Raw genomic sequence first — 13,003 nt, 5'->3', positions numbered from 1 at the left:
ACTTCAGAATGGTAAAAAAAACAAAAAAAAAAAACAAACTAGTAATAATTAATAAATAATTTTCACAAGCTTTTTACTCAATACTATAAATATACTACTTGTTTATACAGTATATAGCTTATACATAAACTTTTGCCTGCTATACATAAAAATGGAAGTAAGACCCTTTTTACCAATTCGTCACCTTAGAATTATAAGGTTCTATCTATTTACATTATATGATTTTTTTTATAAGTTGTTTACATTTTAAGACTTTTTATTTGAAAAACAAAAAATAAAAAAAGCTTTTATCTACAATGTCGAACTCTAGCTTGGCTCTATAAGATTCTTTTTGTGAGCCAATCATAATTTCGAATGCCTGCACAGGGACATTCAGGGTATCTTCTGTCCATTCCATATCCATTTTCAAACAAAAAAAGGAAAACTTAGAAAACGTCTGTTTTTCATTTGCTCAAAAAAATATATATATTAAGTTTACATTTTCTATCATTTAATCAGTTAGCAGGCCTACATTCATAAAAATGCAAATTAGCAGTATTAATACACATTTGTCATTAATACACATTTGTCATTAATACACATTTGTCACATTTGTCATTTGTCATTATAAGGTCATGGCTCGCAGCCAAACTTCTGGCTGCTGTGCACCTGATGCTGAGCAAAGATAACCATTTACTGTACGAGCAGCACCTGGTTTGCATGATTGTTTCAGAGCTACTGTAGGCCTAAATAATAATAATAATAATAATAATAATAATAATAATAATAATAATAATAGGCTTAAAGTAATAATAATTATTATTTACTTAGTGTTTTTTTATTGTTTAGTTTTTTTTAAGTTGTTAGCAGGACCAGAATAATAACACATTGGGCCCTGGGGTATTTTTTTTCCTCCTATTTTAATTATATATATATATATATATATATATATATATATATATATATATATATATATATATATATATATATATATATATATATATATATATATATATATATATATATATATATATATATATATATACAGACACATACATACACACATACATAGGACTATAAATTTGAGGGTGATGTCACGAGCTCAGATTTGGTTGACCAGTCAGAGGAAGAAGGGCGTTTCAGCACTACCTACATGTGTATAATGAATTTTAAAGAATCAGAACCAAAAAATTAAAATAGAGACAAAATCAAATTTTTTCATTTTTTGTGAGCAAAACGAAAAACCAAAAAACGTAAATTTTCTTAGTTTTCCTTTTTTCTTTGTTTAATGCATATGCAATGGACGGAAGGTACAATGATTAGGGACCAATCAGGATCAGCTTTCTCCGTCATTCTGCCAGAATGCTCTGTTGACAGCAGGAAAGACCAGAAAGAAGCACAAAATTGTTTCTTCTCAAAATTTAGAAAAAAACCTGAAACTGAAAAGACGTGTGTAAATGTGGTGATTTAGAAGCATTTTGAGAGGAAATGTTAAATTTTACATTGTTGAAATAGAAACAGTTTTATATTTTAAATGTACATTTTTTTATTTGTGCATATACGGTCAGGGAAACATTTTTCAGTTTTCATTAAACTTTGTTACTCATTTGTAACTCAACAACTCATTTGCTCATAGTCTGTTTTTTTTCTTTAAATTTGGTATTAAGCCTTGAAGGGCAAACAATTTAATTAATTGGCCATTCAATAATTCATATAAAGCCAGTGATTCAATAAAGATTACCATATTTATTAAAACAAATTAACATATGCTCATGACAAAATGTTTAACACAGCCTTGTTTAATTTGAACAAAAAAAAAAATCATCCTAAAACAATAAATAAATGTTATAGAAGCAACATAATGTTAGTAACATATTGTTACAACACCAATTTACATTTTTTAATAAGCAGACTGATAGGATTTCTTGAAAAGTAATGCTCAATGAATGTGAATGCTCAAGTAATGATCAATGAATGATCTGCCAGATAGACCCTTATAATTCCAAGCGGAAAATGACTTTTTAGAATAAGAAGGTTCTTTCTGCATTTGCCCTGTTTGTTTTACCCCAATTTGCAAATTTATCCGAATTTCGATCATTCACATTTAGAGTACATTAAGGGTCTTCATCATGTTATTGTATAAAAGAGAACTGTTACACACATATTGTTTGCTTTATGGAATGCAACAACTTTGAAGCTTAATATGTCAAAATCCTATCCTTCAGAACGCAGATAGAACCTTATAATTCCAAGACGACAAATTTTAATGCTACAAAAGCATTACTGTGTTGTTTTCTTTTTGGCTGATGTTGTTTTTTCTCCACATTTAATTTCCTTAACGTTTCCATTAAAGGAACTCTCCACCTTTTTTTTTTTCATAAAAAGTGCCTAAAGTGTTGGCAGGTATGAAGTTGATGATTTTTCCTATTTTAAGTTAAGTCTTCTGTATGTAAATTACTATTTTCTAGGTCAATATTTCCAGTAATTTTTATTTTTATTTTATTACATGATTTAAAAAAGACTTGAGCTTTCAATAGGAAAATTATCAAAACTCTTTTATTATTTTTTAAAAATAATCAAATCCAATTCAATTCATTAAGCTAAGCTAAAAGTACCTGCCAGATCAAGAAATCGGCTGAACGGACAAAAATATGATTCAAGTCAACTTTTTAACTCTAGGAGACTTGTAAAATGAGCCATTTAAAAAAAAAAAAAAAAAAGAAAGAAAAGTTGGAGTGTTCCTTTAAATTAAATTTATATAACAAACCAACCATTTCTATATTCAGAAAAAAAACATTATAGTATGAAAGATAGTAAGTAATTATGTTATTATGTTATGTTAATTATGATGGTATAAATTATGCATTCATTTCACAAATTACTCAGATTCTTTGTATGATGCTTATTTTAAAAGAAGTCACCCAAATATATTTACATTTTTTGAAAATAAATCTGAATTTTATTATTAATATTTAAAAAAAAACATCAATCAAAAACCATTACCCCCGTACATCCAAAATCATATACTTCCATACTAGGGTATTATTAGTAGTACTGTATATGAAAAGAGCAATTCCAGCATTATGGATGTGACATTTGCAGTAAAATCTTAAAACATAAATGCACAGAGAAAGTATGTTAACATTATATTGAAACATCTGCTTATATTTTCCACAACATCTAACCACAGAGTTATGGGATCAGAAAAATATGAATCTGTAATTTTTTTTAGATTTTAAATTAGGAAAATAAACATGCGTTATGGATGTGACCAAACAGTATGCAAATTTACAGGCTACGACACAAAGGTAGACATTTGCACGGAACTGCTCAAAAACAATATGTGAGCCAAGAAACTAAATTCATAATATTTAATAATAATTATAATTCCTTACATTTATATAGCGCTCTCTAGACACTCTAAGTGTTTACACATTGGGGGGGAATCTCCTCATCCACCACCATTGTGCCAGACCGCACACCACACACCAGCTGATTGGTGGAGACAGAGTGATGAAGCCAAATATAATATGGGGATGGTTAGGAGACCATGATGGACAGAGGCCAGTGGGCAAATTTGGCCAGAATGCCGGGGTTAAACCCCTTCTCTTTTTCGAAGGACATCCTGGGATTTTTCTCGACTACAGAAAGTCAAGACCTCGGTTAAACGTCTCATCCAAAAGATGGCGCTCACTGAGCAGTATAGAGTCCCCTTTACTATACTGGGGCGCTAGGACCCACACAGACCACAGGTTGAGCGCCCCCTGCTGGCCTCACTAACACCACTTCCGGCAGCAACCTAGCTTTCCCATGTGGTCTCTCATCCAGGTAATGATCAGGTGCAGCCCTGCTTAGCTTCAGTGGGCGACCACATGAGAGTTGCAGAGAGCTAGCTGCCCTTATATTCATCAAACAGTACATGAAAAGCACCAAAATGGTGAGTCAGGGAATATTTGAGGTGTGCATTCCAGGGGCACTTTGATATCCTATGCTATCATATATCCCATGAGGCCACAGGAGAGGATTTGTGAATGACAGTGAAGCACACAACTGATGCTTGTAGGTCATGTCATAATGACAACATGGTTAATGTTATGCAACCAGCTTTCATTCAAACAACCCAAATTCATACATGGTATAGAACAGTTTGTTTGTTAAATAATGGTTGTGAAGTTCAAAATTAAATGTAGAACCTGTGTACCACATTTTGGTCAACCTTACTCGATATAAGCTATCTTAAATTTAGTCATAAAAAGCAGTAATTTGGTCACAATTTTACAGTATGTTTGTTTTGACGCTACCAAAGAACATTGAGAAATATGAAATATATTATATACTTCAATGTAAACAAAAACCATCTTGCTAATACCATTCAAATTTGGTTATATCACCCATCATTAAACATATATAATACTTGTGTCATAAGGCCTTTTTATTTACAACTTTTAAACGATTTTACTTAAAAAAGACTTTAATGGTTATCAAGGTAAGACTATCCTGGGTCAATGTTTAAGATATTTACCTCACACTGATTGCTTTCTCGTTTTACATATACTTTCTCGTTGTACACAGCTGTACACTGTGACCTTCCATACTTAGTGTTTAACATACAAATAAAGCAGACTAAAATGAAATACAGCGGAAGACCTACAATGCATTTATCCTAAATGAACAGTATTTATCCAGTCCTGCTTTTGTACTGTGCGTTAAGAGGCGAACTGTAACTGGCCTTCAAAGCATCCTCGATTTACCTTTCTCGGGACAAGTTGCTTCTCCTGGTCAGGAGGAGGTTCTATATGGAGGTCACACGGCCAACACATCCATCCAGAGTGAGTGTAGTATTAGGTGTACACTGAGTAGGTGACAGCAGGAGTGGCTTTCAGATATCTATCTCTCCTCCATCACGCTGCTCTCCACAAACCGCGCGTTTCTCCCATAACCGCTCATTCATGCTGATCTACAGTATATCCGCAATGTGTTAATCACTATATAATTAAGCATGCTCGTTATTAGTCAAACAGACGTGTGTGCAGTGCAATGTTTATATGTGACAGCTCCTTACTGTGTCACGTGACGCTTATGCGTGCGCGTCACTCGCTTGGACTCCGCCTTCTTTATTAACACGTTCATAACCAACAGAATCAAACTCAGTTCATGCATGATGCAGGGCTGCAATTTAACAAGGATACTAATTAAACACACCTAATCAAACGAATCGAGTCAATCGGGCTTGTTTTGAAATCCTTGCCTTAAAGGGACTTTTTCACAATTACATTTGTTACTCGAGTAAACGGACACGAGAGATTTCAACAAAGGAAGTCATTTAACGTTATCACTTAAGAAACATGAAGATTATGAGTATTTTTTGAGGATAGCGTCGTCTGTTAGCTTATTGTTTAATTTAATACGCTTAAATGGCAAAATCAATGGTACTATATATACATACAGTTAGAACTATGGTTATTTTTTTACTTATAAAATAAAGTAAATGCACGTATAATCACTGCTGAAAAAGAAGAAGCATAAACCAGCCAAAGCTGGTTAGATGGTCGACCAGCCTGGTTTTAAAGGGGTTTTGGTCATTTCCAGACTGGTTTCGGACATTTCCAGCCTGGTTTTATCTGGTCAGGCTGGGAGATGACCAAAACCAGCTATGTCCATCTTAAACCAGGCTGGTCAAGCTGGTTTTTGCTGGTCATTTTCCAGCCTGACCAGCTAAGACAAGCCTGAAAATGTCTTAAACCAGCCTGGAAATGGCTGAAATGCCTCAAAAACCAGGCTGGTCAACCAGCTAAAACCAGCCAACCAGATTAGTTTAAGCTGTTTTTTTTTTCTGCAGGAATGTGTTAAATAATGTTGCATGTTAATGTTTGAGTAGGATTAGAAGAAAGTATGTTTATATACACACAAAAAGAAAGATAAATACTATGTTGTATAAGCCACTTTTTAAAATTCTCTGGATTTATGATTTCTAGGAAAAAGTGTAATGTCCGAATTTATACTATTCAAAAACAGAATGACCTACTACCTCCGCTGAGACTCGGTGAACAATTTACTGTCCAATGAGCCCATGGGGCAAGTTTTACTGACACACGCTACATGACAGTTGTAGTAGTGAAATTTGTAAAGTAACTTTAGATTCAAATGTAGTTAAGAAGACCAGTAAGATAGATAAAAAAACACTTCACTTACTTATGTTATCTGGGAACTGACGACACCTCCTCGTACATTGTAAATTCAAGTGGTTTCTTAATTCTGACACTTTCTGTTGCATTCCCAGTGACCAGACCTGATCAACAAACCTAAAAGGCAGATTTAACCATGTAGACTTCTCACTTTATCTGACTCCAAACAGTCTGCATTCAGAATTATGCTAAAGGTTGTACCTGCTCATAGGGTACACCTATAACATAGACAGTTTTGCTGTTTAAACAGGAGAAAAATTAAACTTCACAAAACATGTTTTAAAGAAATGTTCATGTTTCAAACAATGATACAAAATTGTCCAATACAATTTAAGCGATACATTAATAATGCTCCTTTTATAGCTGATACTCAAACAGATGACCAGCATGTGATTTCAAAAGTTACCACAAATACATAAAAACACAATATACATTACAAAATGTAACTGAACAAAAAATATTTTTCCAAAACAAAGCACCTGTGCCTAAATTTAATGTGGTTTAGCGCGTTATTGATGTTAACTGAATGATATTTAAATTCAGCTTTATCTGATTAATTTCAACATATTTTACCAATAACATTTGTAAATTGTCATATTCATAAGTCATATTTGTTAACGTAAGTGCTCCCTGAGACCTACATACAGTAAAAGTGAACTGAAAGAACTGTCTGTATGACTTTATGCACAGTCTCATATCAATAATGCACCATAAAAAAAAATAAAAAAAAATCACTGCTTACACAGTTTCTGGTGCTTTTTAATTGCAAATATCAGCACCCATAAATCATCTAACCATCATATTTTGAAATACTTATGCAATATGACCTTTTCTGTGAACGAATCAAAACAAGAACCTAGAACACCAAAATGTAGCACAGACTTTGATACCCAAAACCTCACAGAAAGGGTAGCTGTGTCCTCAGTGGGACGCTTTGTTCGCATCAGTCCTACAATTCAAGTTAGACAAATGTGTCATTTATACACTCCAAATATGCACTTGCCTTATAATGCAAAGTCTTAAAATAGTAACTGCTACAGGCACATTAACCTGTACATGACTAAGTTGCATAGAGGTGAAACCTGGACCAAGCAACCACATAGTGGTCACGTCAGAACCCTGTCATTACACTTGTTATGATCCAAGCTTCTTCTACAACGTTATTACAAGACCAGCTAGTGATTAAAACAAATAACATCATGTATACAACAGTACATCAATTACAAAGCCAAAAGTCCCTGTAAACAAAAAAGGATATTGTCCAGTTGTCTGGCAGCACCGGGGTAGTCAGGACACTGTCTGAAGCACTTCCTAGAGTATTTCCATAGATGCCACATGCTCATTCAGAGTGTCCTGTTTTCTTCTCTTGTTGTTTGTATTTAAGGTTAAACACACAGGATGTACCATTATCATTGGTTGTGTCTCTAGCTGAAGCACATGGGGCCAATAGTGAAGCCGAACTCCTGACTGCTGTTGCCAAAAATCCCTATATCACGTAGAGGAAGCAGGTCCATGTCCTCAAACTGAAACACAGACTCACGCGGTCCGGGATCCACTTCCTTTGCAGACTGTTAGACCAAAATCAAACAAAAAGGATTTTTGTTAAATGTATTTATAGTTGCCCTCTGAGTATGTTTTACTTAAAGGGATAGTTCACCCAAAAATGAAAATTAACTTAACATTTACTCACCCACGTGTGGTTTCAAACCCTAAAAAAGATGTTTTGAAGAATGCTGAAAACCTGTAATCATTGACTTAAAAATCAAATACCGTGGAAGTCAGTGGTTAGAGTTTTACGGTTTTCTTCTAAATATCTTTTTTTGTGTGTAATGAAAAAAAGAAACTCAAACAGGTATGGAATACTGTAAGTAAAGGATAAATAAATGATAACAGAATTTTAAAAATAGTGTGAACTATTCCCTTGAGGCTCACAGATGTCTAACAAGGTTGTTCTTAGATATTATTAATAATAATAATAATTAAATCATAATAATGCATAATTAAAACAAGTAAACTTATTAACGTGCATGTTGTGAACATTGACTGATATAACAATGTCATGTGTATGCAAATATGTTTTTATTTTTTAAAGATTGCATCTTTAAAAGGCACTTTCCATTTTAACCTTTTCCAATTTAAAGGGACAGTTCACCCAAAAATGAAAATTCTGTCATCATTTTTTCTCTCGCCACTTGTTCCTTACCTGTTTGAGTGTCTTCTGCTGAACACAAAAAAATATATTTTGAGTAATTTTGGAAAGCACCAGCCTTTAACTTCCATAGTATTTGTGTTCCTACTATGGTGGCCAATGGCTTCTTCAAAATATCTTCTTTTGTGTTCAGCTGAAGAAACAAAATACATCAAACCTCTTGAGTGAGTAAATAGTTGGAAAATATTCATTTCTAGGTGATCTCTTTAAATAACTTTTGTCAGGTTGAAAATGCTCCTTTACTTGAAATAAATCATGTTACACATCTAAAAGGTAATTGTGCCCTAATTTGTGGTCGAATGTTTGCTTTTTTAATACTAATTTATTTAGCAATCGTGCATTAAATTGATTAAAAATGATAATAAAGACATTTGTACACTTACAAATTAACTACTGGCTCAAGCAAAGGCCGTTCTATTTTATTCTTAAGATAATACTAAAAAACCTCACCTTAATTTTACAAAATGATTAGAAATGTTTACTGAAGGATCATGCAAGTAAAAGATGCTGAAAAATCAACTTTGCATCACAGAGGAGAAAAAAAGCATTTAAATACAGACCCCAAACTTTTGAACAGTAATGCATAGGAAAATAAACTGATTCACTGTTGTACTAAATGAACTGTGTTACAAATGTTGTTATAAAACCAAAAAAAAAAAGCTTGTACCACACAGTCCTGCAGTGCTCCTAAATAACTCTGCTTGGTGGCGTCTGTGAGGAACTGGACCTGTCGCTGCGTTTCTCCCAGTCTGTGTCCAGGGTAACAGGAGTACGTCACCCTCTGCTCTGCTCTGTTGCTCTGGAGTCTCAGAAAGCGCAGCTGAACCACACTGAGGGCTGGATACTCAAACTGACCACAAGGACAGATGCATTGTGATGGAAAAAAAAATTGAAGGACAGTTCATTGTGTGCACCAACAGGAGCAAGAATTTGATGGGTAATAAAAAGACAGAAAGAAAGAAAGAAAGAAAGAAAGAAAGAAAGAAAGAAAGAAAGAAAGAAAGAAAGAAAGAAAGAAAGAAAGAAAGAAAGAAAGAAAGAAAGAAAGAAAGAAAGAAAGAAAGAAAGAAAGAAAGAAAGAAAGAAAGAAAAATGGAAAATTATAGTGTTAATTAAAGGCACAAGAAAGCAAAAAAAGACATTTTGTCAATTTACCTTTATTGACAAAAATGTTAAACAATGTAATTAAAATAAAATTATAATTAAATTTCTAGGCTTTAATTGTACATACAAAAAAGATATGATAAACATAAAACATAAACAAGAACCATAATAGTAAACTATTGACCTCTAGGAGTATATAAACCTAAAGCTGTATTTGAAACTGGTAACTTGTTAATTACTTACTTGTTCATTCACTCATTTAAATCACTAATCTCTATATAACATATGGCTGTTGAGTTGACTATATCAGGACAGAGTAAACAAATATGGGTGAGCGAATTCATAGTGGTGTAAATAAGGAAGTCTAACAATCCATTCAAATATAATTTGCCGATGTGTTTTATTCATATTAGATACACATAGTGAAAGTAACTATAAAGTTGAATCTATTTTTCTCTAAGTTCAAATAAATAAAATAAAAGGGATATGTGGCTGCGGTGTCATGTGACAAACATGACGCGTCGCCATGGAAACATTGGGTGAATGTCCTAAAACAAAGAGCTAAGTGATTCTATGCTCTTTGCCTAAAATTATTGGTAGCCTAAAAAAACTGACTCCTGGTTCCAGAATATTTAAAACTCATCAGTGAAAGGGTAAACAACTGCAGTAAAGCAGCGGTGGTGGTATAGTTACTTTGCACTTTGCAAGACTAAAGACACAATTTTACCCACTCGACTTTTTTTGAATCATTAATTTTTTGTCGTCATGTTGTCATGTACTGTATAGCTACACTGCAAAAAAGCTTTTCTTACTTAGTAATTTTGTCTCATTACCAGTCCAAATATCTAAAAAATCTGTTTGAGATTATTTCTCATTAAGATTATTGTCCTTACCCCATTGCCATATAATTTAGCTTGTTTTAGGCAAATAATCGCTTAATTTAGATGTTTTTTTTTTTCAGAAAACAGGACATCATTTCTTATGCTACTTCATGTGTCTAGTATGTATCTTGATTTATTTAAATTTTTTTAGATATTTGGATTGAAAAAAGGACAAAACTTCTTCGTTTTTTATTTTATTTTATTATTATTATTATTATAACAGCTCAGGGATGAGTTTTTTTAATAAAGGGTTGGAAATAAATGCTTTTCTTGTGTTTTTCGATTAATCGAATAAGCAATCGACAGATTAATCGATTATTAAAATATTTGTTAGTGTGAGCCAGAGAGTAGTTTGATGCTGTAATTTCATCACCTGTATTACACCTACTGTACCATCCAATTTTGCTTTTAGTGACTAAATATCACCTTTTATTTGTCTAATTTATGTTATTTTATTAGAGAGAGAAAAACACCTGCTTATCATGCTTTTTATTTAAGTTTTAACATATAATTTTAATAAATTAAATCAATATAACAAATAATCTACTACAAGAACTTACACAAATGTAAGAAAATGTTTTTAATATTTGCATTGAATCCTGAGGTAAGCCTGGCTGAAATTATGAATAAAATCCGTTGCTCCATTGTTCACCACAGCTTTTGTTCTTCTTATTTAGTTTTTCACCACCTTGCAATGGATTTTGGATCATTTTTGTGACACTGTACATCAATGATTAATATTTTGACATTACTGTGAGGGTTGGTGTGTGGTAGACATTAATAAAGTACATTTAATGCGTAATTTTATAAATAATCTAAATAATTCTGGTTAACTTCCAGCCACAGCTGTATCCATCCAATCTTTCTAGCAACAATCATTTTGGGAAACGGCACTTAAACAGTGTATATTCTGAGTAAAAAGAAGTGAAGGATTGTAAGGAACGAAGTCATTCGCTCAGGATTCATACACCACCAAAAAATGGCGGACACCTGATAAAGTGCCCTAAATAGTGGACAGGGAGCTGTTTTGGACACAGCTTAAGTCTCTAAAATTTTTACATTTTGGTCATATTGGCTCTAGAGTAAGTTGATAGCACAAACTTTAATCCAATAGGAGGTAAAAATTTTCACAGGTACTTACTTTAAAACCCCCCTCTAGTGAGCTTAACCAGTAGAACTTGCTGTTATTTCCTGAGTCATTCAGCCAAGTCCTTGTGGGCAGCTGTGGAAACAGAACGAGCGATAGTAACATTTTGATGTTTTTGACATCAAAGAGACACAGCAGTGAAGTGTTAGGTAGGACATTACATGTGCATCTCTAGGGTGAAGACAGGTCTCTGCTCCGAACTCTGAGAAATTACAGTAGGCCAAAAGTGCATCTAAAGGACTGCCTTGGTTTGGATCAATGTAGTAGAAACCTGAAAAATAACAAAAATAGTTATTTAACAGATGGTTTGAATGCAACTACTTACAGTACCTATATATTTCAGAGTAGACAAACATTTCATACAGTAGTTAAAGTCATGATGTACCTCAAATTTAAGTTATTTTTGAGTTTGTTTCAGGTGTTTGAAAGAAACCTGCTGAAATATATTTCCCAGTTTCATATTTTAACATTTAAACCATTATTGGTGAATAATGTGATAGGTGGGTGTGGCTCTAGGGCTGCGCCTTTTTCAAATGAAAACTTTCTCAGGGTTATTTCCAAGCAGCAACATCCCGCTCTCCCTGAACTGAAACTGCAATTCATCGACTGGCCTTTGGGGGCTGGCTCCAAAAACTTCAGATGTTCACTGATTGCTATGCTAAATTGGCCATTTTTACAGCTGATAAAAACATATTTACGGCCTGGTACAAAAGATGGTTTTGGTTCATATAGCTAATATTACTCTTCATGACAACTGTGAGAGGGGTGAATTTTTTATTACTCATCTGTTTCATTTATATTAAGTTATATTAAGTCTGCATAAATAAGGGCGTGGCCACTTGAGTGACAACTATGTCTCGCTGGTCGCAGTCACATCACCTCAGCTGATTCCGGCTGATTAGCCGCTGAACTCAGCATATACATCGTATTTTTTGTTTTGGGTTATGTGGCTTTACACAGTCAATTGCCTTTTGGGATTATTTCCAACAATTATCAGATAATATGGCGTGCTGTTGACTTAATTGTGGTCACAAACCATTCAAGTGACCTCCATTTCCCAAATAAGAGAAATTCTTATTCGTGAAAATTCTAGAACAGTCATCTAAAACATAGTCATGCAGTGTTATGCCTGGATTTCATAAATAGCCTTGACAGCACGGATACTACGTCCATATTTTTTACAGTCTATGGTTATTTTTTCAGTTGAGTTCAGCAACGTCAGACAAAAACATTGCTGATTAATAACAGCAAATAAAGCTGTCATTCAATCTAAAATGGAAACTGAAACCATTTTTATATTTTTAAAACAGTAAAGTTGCTGTCATTAAAGAAATCTTTTGCACAAATATTACATTATTTGGCTGGATTTGCTTTCTTAACTACCATTTTCTCACTGCTCCATTGTCTCTTGTTCTTATTTTGTTATTCAGAGGAATGCACATAGCATAATTTACACATTCATCTAAATGCCACTTTCAGTGGTTGGGGTGTTTGCTAA

The 13,003-nt window shown here is 33.4% G+C and overlaps 2 protein-coding genes across 2 annotated transcripts in view; both read right to left on the bottom strand.

Moving 5' to 3' along the window:
* The window catches only part of man1b1a (mannosidase, alpha, class 1B, member 1a), a 33,202-nt gene extending 28,154 nt beyond the window's left edge, over window positions 1-5,048 (bottom strand). Inside the window, exon 1 of the mRNA XM_056446961.1 lies at window positions 4,731-5,048. The gene's annotated coding sequence lies outside the window, so the exon portion shown is untranslated. The remainder of the gene's footprint in view (window positions 1-4,730) is intronic.
* A 1,393-nt stretch (window positions 5,049-6,441) lies between these two features.
* Window positions 6,442-13,003, bottom strand: part of si:ch211-196i2.1 (collagen alpha-1(I) chain) — a 108,002-nt gene continuing 101,440 nt past the window's right edge. Inside the window, exons 65-68 of the mRNA XM_056446109.1 lie at window positions 11,667-11,776; window positions 11,500-11,580; window positions 9,041-9,223; window positions 6,442-7,732 (exon numbers count right to left, since the gene is read on the bottom strand). Of these exons, the coding sequence (XP_056302084.1) occupies window positions 7,589-7,732; window positions 9,041-9,223; window positions 11,500-11,580; window positions 11,667-11,776 (518 nt within the window). The 3' untranslated portion in view covers window positions 6,442-7,588. The remainder of the gene's footprint in view (window positions 7,733-9,040; window positions 9,224-11,499; window positions 11,581-11,666; window positions 11,777-13,003) is intronic.

Source organism: Danio aesculapii, chromosome 21 (assembly GCF_903798145.1).
Source record: "Danio aesculapii chromosome 21, fDanAes4.1, whole genome shotgun sequence".
NCBI classification, from domain to species: Eukaryota; Metazoa; Chordata; class Actinopteri; order Cypriniformes; family Danionidae; genus Danio; species Danio aesculapii.
This window is presented reverse-complemented; position numbering and strand designations above follow the sequence as displayed.